Here is a 14,954-nt window from a genome sequence, read left to right as displayed (position 1 = left end):
CAGTGTCTTAGGTGTTAGTCATGGTTTAGCTTGCCTCCGCATCCTTGGGATTAGGTGAGCTACCGGTTCTGTCCAAAAAAGCCTCAGCGCTAAAGTGGTCAGTAACCGGACCCCAAACCCTTGGGGTATAGCCCATAATGCTTTTCTTTTTAGAGAGCTGGACCCTGGGCCCAGAACTTAGAAACCTTTGGGTACCTAAAGTTTTCTGTTGCCAGGGTGCTATATGGGCCCAGGACAGTGGATCCTTCATAGGAACCCAGGGCCTGAAGGTCTAGACATCCCCACGGAGATGGGGGAAGATTGGGCCTCTTGCTTGGCAAAGTCCTGCGGCATGGAGCAGGTAAGTGAGGGGAAAACTTGCGGAACTTGGTTCTTAGCAGGTTTTTTTCTGGGGGGTCACAGGGGACATGCCTAAAGTTATGCACTGCATCTGGCAAACTAGTCACATATCATAAAGATAGGATGGCTCTCTATGTATTATTCCCCATAAGATGTGACCTCCCTTGTAGTGTTGGAAAAGCATTGAGTGGGGCCTGTGTTATATAAAAATATATGTGTGTGTCAGAGAGCTTTGCTTACCTGCAGGCCTCCAGGCGATGCTCCATTCAGTCTTCCTCCTCAGAGCCTGCAAGCAGGCAAAACGCTGGCCTCCTCATGGTTCCAGGCTGCAGGCCGCAGTTTGCTGGAACAGAGAGGTCCCTTCCTCCCAAAATCCCCCCCCTCTCCCCCTGTCGGGAGGGGCATTTCCTGTTTGAGGTTGCTGGGGGGGAAGGGCGGGTCAGTGGCTTAAAGGAAGGGGCGGCCCTTCCTTGTTTGTTCCATCAATACTTTGGAACTGAGGACATAGACCAGAGTGGCAGCACGGGGCGCCGAGGACACACAGTGGCCAGAAAGGATATTGCAGTCTTCAGAGGACTGTTTTGTCAAGCCTAGAAATAGGCTGTTTCTTTCCATCTCATAGTTTTTCTTTGCAATACTACTCAGGGGGACAGAATGTTTTTTCTTTCCTGGATTTGAAACAAAAACGAAAAAAAAAAAAAAAAAAAAAAAGTCATCTAGGGGAGAGGAAGCATTTTTTTATCCCCCAAACAGGTGTTTGGACAATTAACTTTTATAGTTCCAAATACCAATAGGTAGCAGGTGTACCTCGGTATTGTACCATGGTATGCCGCTGTTTTCCCTACAGGGAGCCTTGGGGCCATCGGGATCTGGGGCTGGAGCTGACGCGGGTCAGTCCAGCCCTAAGATGGTCACGGAGGAGGTATTACTCACCTCTTTAAAAGAGATGAGAAAAGCATGGGGAAAAAAAAAAAAAAAAAAAAAAAAATGATATCCGCAGCTATGCGGGGCAGTAAGCGGAATAGATCTCCGTCGCCCGAGCGCGGACCCTCAGAAGAGGAGGTCCTTTCCTCAGGGGAATTGGACGACCTCTTGGACACGGACCAAGTAGGTTCAGGGATCGAAGACCCGGATACAGAGGAGTCTGGGGCAGTCTCCCTGAGGGAGAGCTGGTGGATTCAAGGATTGTCGGACTTGGTCCATAGGACATTCAACTTGCCAGTACCAGATCTCCAGGTATCGACGGTTTCAGCTTTGGGCTCACTGAGGGCGCCTCAAAGCAATGCTGTGTTTCCGATCCATCCTCTATTAGAGGGAATTTTGTTCCAAGATTGGAACAAGCCAGATAAGATCTTCTTACCACCTAAAAGGTTCTCTGTCCTATATCCTATGGAAGAAAATTTTTCCAAAAGATGGGCTACTCCTGCAGTGGACGCAGCCATCTCATGTGTTAACAGATCGTTAACATGCCCTGTAGAAAACATACAGGTGTTCAAGGATCCAGTTGATAAGCGCTTGGAAGCACTACTTAAGAACTCCTTCACTACTGCAGGGGCAGTAGTACAGCCAGCTGTGGCTGCGATTGGGGTCGCTCAAGCATTATCGGATCAATTTAAGCAGATGCTTAAACTTATTCCGGCCCAGCAGGCAGAAAAATTTTCGGATGTCCCTAAGGCCATATGTTTTACGGTAGACGCAATCAAGGATTCTATCCAGCAAGCGTCACGTTTATCGTTATCCCTTATCCATATGAGAAGACTCTTATGGTTAAAAAGCTGGGAGGCTGAGCCCCCATGCAAGAAGCTCCTGGTAGGGTTCCCCTTCCATGGAGGACGACTCTTCGGAGAAGACCTAGATAAATACATTCAGACCATTTCAAACGGCAAGAGTACTCTCTTGCCAACTAAGAAGAAGGTTCAGGGACCTGCGTTTAAACGACAGTATTCCCCTGGGCAGGGGCCCTCTAATGCCAAGCAGTATCGACGGCCTCCTGCAAAAGCAAACTTCGGCTTCAACAGCAGATCACAAGGACAGGCTGTTAGAGGCAAAAGGCAGTGGTTTCGCAAACCAGCAAAACCAGCCCCCAAGCCAACCTTATGAAGGGGCGCCCCCACCCACGAAGGTGGGGGGAAGGCTGCGACTCTTTTCAGAGATTTGGGAAGCCAGCATTCCCGACGAGTGGGTACGGTCTTCCGTGGCCACAGGCTACAAATTAGATTTCCTAAGGTTTCCTCCTCCTCATTTCCAGAAGTCGAGGATTCCAAACGATCCGGAAAAGGGAGCCGCATTAAGATCGGCATTAGATCATCTACTTTCCCAGGAGGTAATAGTAGAGGTACCAGTCCTGGAACAGGGGCTGGGTTTCTACTCCAACCTATTCATCATCCCAAAATCCAATGGAGATGTCAGGCCAATTTTGGACCTAAAGATGGTAAATGCATATCTAAAGATCCGCTCATTTCGGATGGAATCCGTGCGGTCAGCAGCTGCCACACTCCAGAAGGACGACTTCATGGCGTCCATAGACATAAAGGATGCCTACCTTCATGTTCCAATTTATCAGCCACATCAAAGATATCTACGCTTCATGGTGGCTTCGCGTCACTTCCAATTCGTGGCGCTTCCCTTCGGGTTGGCTACGGCCCCCCGGGTGTTCACGAAGGTCCTAGCTCCAATCCTAGCCAAACTAAGGATCCAAGGGGTCACGATCCTAGCATACCTGGACGACCTCCTAGTCATAGATCACTCGTCTCCCGGCTTGGAGCGAGCAGTGGCCCTCACGGTCCAATACCTCGAGAGGTTCGGCTGGGTCCTAAATCGAGAAAAGTCAGCTTTCCAGCCCACAAAGCAGTTGGAATATCTCGGCATGAGATTAGACACAGAACAACAAGGAGTGTTCCTACCTCTGAGGAAGGTAAAAGCCATCAAGGAATTAATCCTACTGGTTCTAAGCAAGAAAGAACCGACTATTCGCCTATGTATGAGGTTACTAGGCAAGATGGTGGCCACATTCGAGGCGGTACCATACGCCCAGAGCCACACTCGCATCCTACAGGCAGCCATCCTGTCAGCATGGAGCAGAAGGCCACAGGCCTTGGATATCCCGTTGCCGCTCTCATCAAGAGTCCGACAAAGTCTGTGTTGGTGGTTAGACCCTCAGAATCTACTGAAGGGGAGGTCTTTCAGCCCAGTGGCTTGGAAGATAGTGACCACAGACGCCAGCCTGACGGGCTGGGGAGCAATTTTGGATGGTTGCACTCGCCAAGGTACTTGGGCAAAGCCAGAGAAGCAGTTGCCCATCAACATCTTGGAGCTCAGAGCTGCTCGACTAGCCCTCAGGGCTTGGATGTCAAAATTGCAGGGGTTCCCGGTGAGAATTCAATCAGACAATGCCACGGCCGTGGCATACATAAATCACCAAGGGGGAACCAGGAGTCAAGCCGCTCAGAGAGAGGTGAGCTTGATTCTTCTATGGGCAGAGGCTCATGTGCCCTGCATATCGGCAATATTCATTCCAGGAGTGGACAACTTTCAGGCGGACTTCTTAAGCCGCCAGACTCTATGGCCGGGGGAATGGTCTCTGCATCCACTAGTCTTTCAAGCACTCTGCCAAAGATGGGGAGTGCCGGACGTGGATATCATGGCATCGAGACTCAACAAGAAACTAGACAGGTTCATGTCCCGCTCAAGGGATCCGATGGCCTGCGGAACCGATGCGTTGGTTTGCCCTTGGCATCAGTTCAAACTTCTTTATGCGTTTCCCCCGCTCCAGTTACTACCCCGCCTGCTGCGCAGGATCCGGGTGGAGCACATACCAGTCATCCTGGTAGCTCCAGCATGGCCCAGAAGGGCATGGTACTCACTAATCTTAAGGATGGTAGTGGGAGACCATTGGACTCTTCCTCTACGGCCAGACCTGCTATCGCAAGGTCCGATCCTCCACCCTGCCTTACGGCATCTAAATTTGACGGCCTGGAAGCTGAATCCCTGATTCTCAGGGGTAGAGGTCTGTCTCAGAAAGTAATCTCTACCCTAATCAGAGCCAGGAAACCGGTCTCTAGGGTGATTTATTACAGGGTCTGGAAGGCCTATGTAGGCTGGTGTGAGTCCAAGCGATGGCTTTCTCGCAAATTTACCATCGATAGAGTATTAAGTTTTCTCCAGCTAGGAGTGGATAAAGGATTGGCATTAAGCACAATCAAAGGACAGATTTCTGCTCTGTCAGTGTGGTTTCAGCGGCCGCTGGCCACCCACTCGCTGGTTAAGACCTTCCTTCAAGGGGTCTTACGTATTAGACCTCCAGTTAAATCCCCGCTTTGTCCGTGGGATTTAAATCTGGTTCTGTCAAGTTTACAGAAACAACCGTTTGGGCCGTTGGCTGATATTCCTTTGGTTCTACTGACAAGGAAGTTAGTATTTTTGGTTGCCATAGTTTCCGCAAGAAGAGTTTCGGAGCTGGCAGCCTTATCCTGTAAGGAACCATATCTTGTTTTTCATAAGGACAGGGTCGTTCTCCGCCCTCATCCTTCCTTCCTTCCGAAGGTCATATCCAGTTTTCATTTGAACCAGGATTTGGTATTACCATCCTTCTTCCCTAAACCTACTTCCAGAAAGGAAGGGTTGCTGCATACCTTGGATATTGTCAGGGCCATGAAGGCCTATCTTAAAGCTACAAAGAAGATCCGGAAGACAGATGTGCTGTTCATTCTACCGGATGGGCCCAAGAAGGGGCAGGCAGCTGCAAAGTCCACCATTTCTAGGTGGATTAAGCAATTAATCACTCAGGCCTACGGCTTGAAAGGGTTGCCTCCTCCAGTATCATTAAAGGCTCATTCTACTAGAGCCATGGGCGCCTCCTGGGCAGCACACCACCAGATCTCTATGGCTCAAGTTTGCAAGGCGGCAACCTGGTCTTCTGTCCACACGTTTACAAAATTCTACAAGTTGGACGTAAGAAGGAATACTGATACTGCCTTCGGGCAGGCAGTGCTGCAGGCTGCAGTTTGAGACCCTCGGATTCCGGGGGCTCCTCTTGTTCGAGTTAAATTTAAAATTTTTTATTTTTCTCAACTAAGTTGGATTTATTATGATTTGAGTATATCTCTAAATTAAATCCTTTTGTCTTGGAGATGTTCTCCCTCCCCTCATTGTAAGCATTGCTTTGGGACATCCCATATAGTAATGAATGCCGCTCTGTGTCCCGTGATGTACGATAAAGAAAAAGAGATTTTTAATACAGCTTACCTGTAAAATCTTTTTCTTGGAGTACATCACGGGACACAGAGCTCCCACCCCTCTTTTTTTGAGGACCATTTTGGGAGGCATACTGCTTGCTACAAAACTGAGGTACTCCTCCTGTGGGAGGGGGTTATATAGGGAGGGGCATTTCCTGTTTGAGATTGCCAGTGTCTACACCTGAAGGTACTCCATATAACCCATATAGTAATGAATGCCGCTCTGTGTCCCGTGATGTACTCCAAGAAAAAGATTTTACAGGTAAGCTGTATTAAAAATCTCTTTTTGTCTATTAGAGCTTCTAAACTTACGCATATTCATATTCCCATTTAGGCTTTTTAAATTGAAGAAGAGATACAGAACAGTTTTAGATACCATGTTTGAGTTGCTACCAAGAATGGCCAGGTAACTTTGTCCTCCACGAGGGGGAAAATACATTACATTATGCTTTTATTTTATCTGTAAAGTTTTGCATTATTTTTAATTTGTTTTTCTTATTTTGTTTCTTTCCTTACAGCCTAGGCCTAACACTACTTATTTTCTACTATTCCTTTTCAATTGTGGGCATGGAGTTCTTCTCAGGGGTGCTGTATCCCAATTGCTGCAAGTATGTATGGTGTATCAGACTTTTGCTTTTTCTATTTGGAATAAGTTTTAATACTTGGTTTAGGTCTATAAAATTGTGGGTTTTAGCAATTGAGGTTGCGTAATCCGTTCCAGGAGTATACTCTCAATCCAAAGTACTCGCATATCAAAGCGAGTTTTCCCATTGAAGTCAATGGAAATGAAAATAATTATTTCTGGATTGACTTCAATGGGATGTAATACCGAATGCGGCTAGAGGTGGGGGGACCAGAGAGCGCCGAAAACGTCCGAAAAGGCCCAAGGACACTTTGGCTCATTTCCTGCGCCCCTGTACCTCAGGCCAAATGAGGTACTGCAGGCCAATGTTCGGCTTTTCTCATGCTCCTGCGCCCCGTACCTCAGGCCAAATGAGGTACTGCAGGCCTATTAAACTTGAATTTCGCTCGTCTTGCTAGTCAACAGTCGCAAACCGAGTCAAAATTGGATGACAATTACTCAGTCATGCAACACTGTGCCCAAATGAAATTTCTATCATTTCTTTTTTTGTTTAGACAGATAAGGCTTTATTTTGGTGCTATTTAACCGCTTGTCAACCCTATAACCTAGATATACAGCGGGTTGGCTGTTCCAGATCACATACTTGGTACATGATCTGACATATCCGGGTATGGGGCTCGTGCTCACCTCTGGGACCCGGCTGTGCTGTGATTTAACACAGCAGATGTCGATCACCTGGTGCCGGCCAATGGATTAATGTGGACACCCAGTGATCGTCATGAATTTACACAGGACAGGGTTTGCCTATGTAAACAAGGCAGAGCCCTGTTCTGTTAGAGGCGAAGTAACGTCTTTATTTCCCCGCAAAGCAGGGAATAAAATCTATTACTTCTAGTGAAAGCACCACACAAAGTACACATAAATACTGACTAGGCACACATTTAACCCTTTGATCGCCCTAGAGGTTTAACCCCTTTCCAGCCAGTGTCATTAGTACAGTGACTGTGCATATTTTTACCACTGTATAAGGGCTCATTTACACTTGCTTCAGTTTCAACAGACACAAACTTCTAGTTTACACTTGCTTCAAAACAAGGCTTCGGACAGGCTTGTTAAAGCTCTCTGAACGCTGTCACTAAATAAAATGGTTAGCTTACAGAATTTGCTTTGCTTCTGTTCGCTTCAAAAATTATACCCCATGTAGCTTCAGTGGTGCTTCAAAGCATCAATAGAGGTCTATGGTAAAGCTCGCTCAAAGCCCCATTGAAGCTCCACCAAAGCCTCATCGAAGCACCAAGCAAAAGCAAGGTGTAAACAGGACTGTAAGCTAACCATTTTATTTAGTGACAGGAGCTTTGACTGGCATTCAGAGAGTCTTAACAAAGCCTGTCCTAAGCCTTGTTTTGAAGCAAGTGGAAACTAGCCCTTAGTGTCACTGGTTCCCAAAAAAATTCAGTTTATGTCCAAAATATCGCAGTCCTGCCATGTCGTTGATCACCGACATTACGAGTATGAAAAAAATGTAATAAACTAAAATTCCAGTTTGTATCTCATAGTTTGTCGACGCTATAACTTTTGTGCAAACCAATCAATATATGCTTATTATTTTATATATTTTTTGCCAAAGACATGTAGCAAATTATATAGTTATAGTAGGCGAGGTTAAAAAAAGTCCATCAAGTCCAACCTATGTGTGTGATTTTATGTCAGTATTACATTGTCATATCCCTGTATGTTGTGGTTGTTCAGGTGGTTATCTAATAGTTTTTCGAAATTATCGATGCTCCCCGCTGAAACCACTGCCTGTGGAAGGGAATTCCACATCCTAACCACTCTTACAATAAAGAACCCTCTACGCAGTTTAAGGTTAAACCTTCGTGTTTTTTTACCTTAATGCATTGTAAGCATTAAGGTCAAAAAACACCTTGCTGTGTCTGACCCCACAGCCCCCCGTTTTACTTACCTGAGCCCCGAATTTCCATTGGCGCGATTCCACGGCTTCTCGGCTCTTCATTGGATAGATTTATAGCAGCGCAGCCATTGGCTCTCGCTGCTGTGAATCCAATCCAATGATGCGGGGGGGGGGGGGGGGGTATGACACGGGAGCGTGCCCGCAAGGCAACCTCCTTGGGAGAGAGCTTCCCAGAGGGGCTATCTATTGTGGGGAAGAGCCGCTATACTAAACCTATAGTATCACTTTAATTTAGTGAATGGCTGCGTGTCTTATTAAATTCCCGTTCGCGGAAAAGTTTTATCCCTATTGTGGGGTCACCAGTACGGTATTTGTACATTTAAATTATATCCCCTCTCAAGCGTCTCCTCTACAGAGATAACAGGTTACGAGCACTGAACTTATCTAAGATCCTCCAGTAGTTTTGTTGCCCTTCTCTGGACTCTCTCCAGTTCCAGCACATCTTTCCTGAGGACTGGTGTCCAGAACTGGACAGCATACTCCAGGTGCGGTTGGACTAGAGTCTTTTTGAGTGGGAGAATTATCGCTTTATCTCTGGAGTTAATCCCCTTTTAAATGCATGCCAATAGTATGTTTGATTTGCTTGCAGCAGCTTGGCATTGCATGCTATTGCTGAGCCTGTCATCTACTAGGACCACCAGGTCCTTTTCCATCCTAGATTCCCCCAGAGGTTCTCCCCCTAGTGAGTCTCTTGCATTCATATTTTTGCCACCTAAATGCATCATTTAAAATGTTTCTACATTAAACCTCATTTGCCATGTAGTTGCCCACCCCATTCATTTGTTCAAATCTTCTTGCAAGGTTTCCACATCCTGCGGAGAAGTTATTGCCCTGCTTAGCTTAGTATCATCCACAAATAGATTGAGCTGTTTATCTCATCCTCCAGGTTGTTTAAGAATTAATTAAATAGGATTGGTCCCAGGACGGAACCCTGGGGGACCCCACTTTCCACCCCGGACCATTCCAAGTACTCCCCATTTATCACTACCTTCTGAACTCACCCTTGTAGCCAGTTTTCGATGTACTCACCCTATGGTCCATGCCATCGGACAGGGCCGTCATAATAGCATTATGGGCCACTGGGCAAAGTAATGCTCTGGGGCCCCTACAATGATGACAGTGCAGGTAAACAGACATCAAGTAGGTAGGAGGCAGACTGCCTCCCCTGTGTATCCATCACTCTCAGAGCCATCATGGGGCCCCCAATTTCGGGGCAGCGTGGGCTCAAGGACCAGCTGCTTTGGGGAAAGTGCAGGGGCCCCCCATGCAGTTGGGGCCCCTGGGCAGTGCCCAGGTGTGCCCTCTCATTAAGACAGCCCTGCCATCGGACCTTACTTTGTACAGTAAAAGTTTATGGGGAATTGTATCAAATGCTTTTGCAAAATCTAGATTTACCATGTCTACGGGCCTTACTTTATCTAAATGGCAGCTCACCTCCTCATAGAAGTTTAATAAATTGGTTTCCGACCTGTCCGTCGCAATACCACAAAAGAACGCAGATCACCGCCATTACTAGTAAAAAAATAATAATAATAAAAACGACCTATAAATGGCATAAATCTTTTTGCTATAACTTTTGCACAAACCAATTAATATACGCTTATTGCGATATTTAAAAAAAAAAAAAAAAATGTACAAGAATACATATCGTCCTAAATTGAGGAAAATTATTATCTTTTTTTTTTTTTTTTTTTTTTTTTTTGGATATTAACCACTTCCATACAGGGCACCTACGCACCTTCCTGCCCAAGCCAATTTTCAGCTTTCAGCACTGTCGCACTTTGAATGGCAATTGCGCGGTCGTGCTACACTGTACCCAAACAAAATTGGCGTCCTTTTTTTCCCACAAATAGAGCTTTCTTTTGGTGGTATTTGATCACCTCTGCGATTTTTTTTTTTTTTTGCGCAACAACTAAAAAAAGACTGAAAATTTTGAAAAAAAATTAAATTTTTATTTTTTTCTGTTAATTTTTTTGTAAATAAGTAAGATTTCTCTTTCAATTACGGGCACTGATATGGCGGCACTGATGGGCACCGATGAGGTAGTACTGACGGGCACAGATGAGGTGGCACTGATTGGCGGCGCTGGTATGCGGCACTGATGGGCACACATGGGCGGCACTGATGGGCACACATGGGCGGCACTGATGGGCACACATGGGCGGCACTGATGGGCACACATGGGCGGCACTGATGGGCACACATGGGCGGCACTGATGGGCACACATGGGCGGCACTCATGGGCACACATGGGCGGCACTGATGGGCACTCATGGGCGGCACTGGGCACTCGTAGGTGGCACAGATGGGCACTCATGGGCGGCACTGATGGATATTTATGGGTGGCACAGATGGGCACTGATAGGTGGGCACTGGGCATGGATGGGCACTGTGGGGTGGCACTGATGGACACTGTGGGGTGGCACTGATGGACACTGTGGTGTGGCACTGATGGACACTGTGGGGCGGCACTGATTTACACATGTTGCCAATCAGTGCCCATTTGTGGGCACTGATTGGCATCTTTTTTTATTGCTTTTTTTTCAGACTTTTTTTTTTTTTTTTCAAGACTTTTTTTTTTTTAAGACTTTTTTTTTTTTTTTGCCCGCTTCCCTGGTGGTCCAGGGTGGGCTTCCCTGGTGGTCCATGTGGCGATCCGAGGGGGGGCTGCGCTGATAAACAATCAGCGCGAACCCCCCCTGTCAGGAGAGCCGCCGATCTGCTCTCCTCTACTCGCGTCTGTCAGACGCGAGTGAGGAAGAGCCGTCGGCGGCTCTTCCTGTTTACATCGTGATCAGCCGTGGTTGGACACGGCTGATCACGTGGTAAAGAGTCTCCGTGAGAGACTCTTTACCGAGATCGGTGTTGCGGGGTGTCAGACTGACACCCCGCAACAACGATCGCCGCGATGTGCGCCCCCGGGGGCGCGCAGCGGCTGAGAATCCTGAGGACGTCATATGACGTCCGGTCAGGATTCTACAACCACTTTGCCGACGTCAATTTGTCATTGGCGGGCGGCAAGTGGTTAACTATAGCAAAAAGTAAGATATTGTGGTTTTTTTTTTTTATTAATTTTTTTCAAAATTGTCGCTATTTTTTGGTTTATATGGCAAAAAATAAAAACTGCAGAGGTGAACAAATACCACCTAAAGAATGCTCTATTTGTGGGAATAAAAGGACATGCATTTTGTTTGGGTACAACATTGCATGACCACACAATTGTCAGTTAAAGCGTTGCAGTGTCGTATCGCAAAAAATGGCCCGGTCATTAAGCAGCCAAATCTTCTGGGGCTGAAGTGGTTAAATAGCCCAAATCAGTGCATTATATTTATTCTGTAGTAAAGGTCTACAAACTATGGTGTGTGTGTGTGTGTGTGTGTGTGTGTGGTGGGGGTGTATATACAGTTGTGCTCCTAGGTTTACATACCCTGGCAGAATTAGATTTTTTTGGCCATTTTTCAGAGAACATGAAGGATAACACAAAAACATTTCTTTCACTCATGGTTAGTGTTTGGCTGAAGCAATTTATTATCAATCAACTGTGTTTACTCTTTTTAACAGCTTGCCGACCGCCGCACAAACTTATACGTCGACAGGCGTACATGTACGTCCCTTTAAATTTGCCGCCGTGTGGTCGTGCGTGCGCGCGACTGACCCTGCTGCAAGCTCTGTGATCATGCCCGCGGGACTCGATGTCGGCCGGTGTCCCGCGATCGGGTCACAGAGCTGAAGAACGGGTAGATGTCGGTGTAAACACAACATCTCCCCGTTCTTCCTAGTGACAGGTCACTGATCGTCTGCTCCCTCTCATCGGTCACTCGTAGCCACACCCCCTAACAGTTAGAATCACACTCTAGGACACATTTAACCCCTTCCTATTCCCCTAGTTAACCCCTTTACTGCCAGTCACATTTCACACTAATCAATGCATTTTTATAGTACTGCTGTATAAATGTGAATGGTCCCAAAATAGCGGCAAAAGTGTCCAATGTGTTCGCCATAATGTTGCAGTCACGATAAAAATCGCTGATCGCCGCCATTACTAGTATAAAAAAAAATATTAATAAAAATGCCATAAAACTATCCCCTATATTGTAGACGCTATAACTTTTGCGCAAACCAATGAAACACTTATTGAGATTTATTTTTTAGTTTTTTACCAAAAATATGTAGAAGAATACATATCTGCCTAAACTGAGGAAAACATTTTTTTTATATATTTTTGGGGGATATTTAGTATAGCAAAAAGTAAAAAATATATTTATTTTTTTTCGAAATTGTCACCCTACTTTTTGTTTATAGCGCAAAAAATAAAAACCGCAGAGGTGATCAAATCGCACCAAAACAAAGCTCTATTTGTGGGAAAAAAAATACGTCAATTTCGTTTGGGAGCCACGTCGCACGACCGGGCAATTGTCAGTTAAAGCGATGCAGTGCCGTTTTGCAAAAAGTGCTCTTGTCTTTGGCCAGCCAAATGGTTCGGGGCTGAAGTGGTTAAATCATAATGGTGACAGAAACTACTCAAATGATCCTGATCAAAAGTTTTACATACCCTGGTGATTTTGGCCTTTTAACCGGGTTAACGCCCGCCCACTATTAAGGAGAATGTATTTTTTTAAACATTATCCATGCATACTTGGCCATGTAGGCAACTATTAAGACATAATAAATGACATGGTCAATAAATTGTAATTTATTGCTAATTTAACCACAATACCTAAGGTCTGTTTATAAATGAATGCCACTTTCACCAAACATTCTCTAGTGGAGAATCATTCACTGCTATTTAAATTACATGGAACTGTAACATTCACCTGCAGAGAATGTTTGCTAAATTTCAGATTCATTGATTTATAAATATGCCCCCTAGTATAGTAATATGACGATGTTGGCTTTAGTATATACAGGTGACCAATAATAGTGGTGCTGCACACCAACAACCATAAATCGATAAGATTCACTGCAGGCCTTCATCCTAGACCGCCCTACACAGACCCCTGACATATAAAACACATTGAGTGACACTCATATTGCTGGCATTATGCATTCCTCAAGCACACAATCGAGGAACTGCTATTCCCATTGCCAGGCACAGGGGACAGCTGAAAGGATACAAGAGTACCACAGCTGCAGAACAAGAGATAGAAGTAGGCATGACACCCCATGTCAGGGTTGGACATCTCCCTTTACAGGCAGTCCCCGGTTTACAAACAAGGTTCTTTCTGTAGGGGTTTTGTTCTTAAGTTGAATTTGAATGTAAGGTGGAACAGGTTATATTTTTTAAGTGCAACTCCACCCAAAGATTTTTTTTTTTTTTTTACGTTTTTTTGGATAGCATAGGGAAGTCTTTACACTCCTGTAACGTTGATTTTGCTGTATATGCCCCTGTTCAGAAGATTTCACCTAACTTTCTGTCCCTGTAAGGCCGGGTACACACGGACAAACATGTATGGTGAAAGCGGTCCGTCGGACCGTTTTCACCATACATGTCTGCCAGAGGGCTTCTGTACGATGGTTGTACACACCATCGTACAGAAGTCCGCGCGTAAACAATACGCGGGGCGTGTCCGCGGTGTCGCCGCGTCGATGACGCGGTGTCGCCGCGACAATGACGCGGCGACGTGGGCGGCCCGCCTTTAAAATGCTTCCACGCATGCGTCGAAGTCATTCGACGCATGCGAGGCACGGCGGGCGGCTGGACATGTACGGTAGGTCTGTACTGACGACCGTACATGTCCGAGCGGGCTGAATTCCAGCGGGCTGTTTTAAAACAAGTCCAGGAATATTTGTCTGCTGGGAAAAGGCCCGGCGGGCAAATGTTTGCTGGAATTCGGCCCGCTCGCGCCCACACACGACCAAACATGTCTGCTGAAACTGGCCTGCGGGCCAGTTTCAGCAGACATGTTTGCTCGTGAGTATGGGGCCTTACAGTTTGATTTTGAAAATGTTGGGTTGTCATGCAAACAAGGATTGGTGATAAAGTGCCAGTAGGGATAAAGATTTTTTCCATGATGACTCTTATGCCGCGTACACATGATTGGATTTTCGTCGGGAAAAAATTGGATGGTTTTTCCGACAGAATTGCGCTCAAGCTTGGCTTGCATACACACAGTCACGCAAAAGTTCTCTGAAATTTCGACCATCAAGAACGCGGTGACGTACAACACTACGACGAGCCTAGAAAATGAAGTTCAATGCTTCCGAGCATGCGTCGGAATTTTGCGCGTCGGAAGTGCTACAGACGATCGGATTTTTTTCCGACGGAAAATTAGAGAACCAGCTCTCAATCTTTTGTTGGCGGAAATTCCCACAGCAAAAGACTGATGGAGCCTACACACGGTCGAATTTTCCATTCAAAAGCTCAAATCGGACTTTTGCTTTCGGAATTTCGTGTGTATGGGGCATTACAGAAGTAAGGGTAGATTATTTTTTTTGCTCACTTTCTGTTGTCTTCCTCCGTTAATAAGTAGGAGTCGGATAGTTTGCAACTCAAACTCAGGGACTGCCTGTACATGTTCAGAGCATTAAACATTTATCTCTAATATCTCTCTCTCCACCGCCTCTCCTGTCTGCAGCCGCTGCAGGGAGAGAGACAATAGCTACATGTCTTGTGCTTCTAACGATATTTCAACACTGAAATAGGAATTTAATGAGTGTGGAGTTGGCCTGAGTAGGGAAGCAAAAGAGCATGCTGGGCTGACCTGATGGGGCCCTGCACGAGTGCGCTACTCGTACCACCAAATTAGAAGCCGTGCTACTGACTACATCTATTCAGCCTACCTTCTTCTAGAAGGCTTAGGTCCATCCACCCTTGCATGTTCTGTGT

The 14,954-nt window shown here is 46.1% G+C and overlaps 1 protein-coding gene across 1 annotated transcript in view; it reads left to right on the top strand.

Annotated features, from left to right (window-relative positions):
* TPCN1 (two pore segment channel 1) overlaps nucleotides 1-14,954 on the top strand; it is a 138,708-nt gene that overhangs the window by 86,266 nt on the left and 37,488 nt on the right. The window contains exons 20-21 of the mRNA XM_040351920.1: nucleotides 5,908-5,979; nucleotides 6,092-6,181. Coding sequence (XP_040207854.1) covers nucleotides 5,908-5,979; nucleotides 6,092-6,181 — 162 coding nt within the window. The remainder of the gene's footprint in view (nucleotides 1-5,907; nucleotides 5,980-6,091; nucleotides 6,182-14,954) is intronic.

The sequence above is a fragment of the Rana temporaria genome, chromosome 1 (genome assembly GCF_905171775.1).
Source record: "Rana temporaria chromosome 1, aRanTem1.1, whole genome shotgun sequence".
Taxonomy (NCBI): domain Eukaryota; kingdom Metazoa; phylum Chordata; class Amphibia; order Anura; family Ranidae; genus Rana; species Rana temporaria.
The sequence above is the reverse complement of the archived record's forward strand: the minus strand, read 5'-3'. Positions and strand labels throughout refer to the sequence as shown.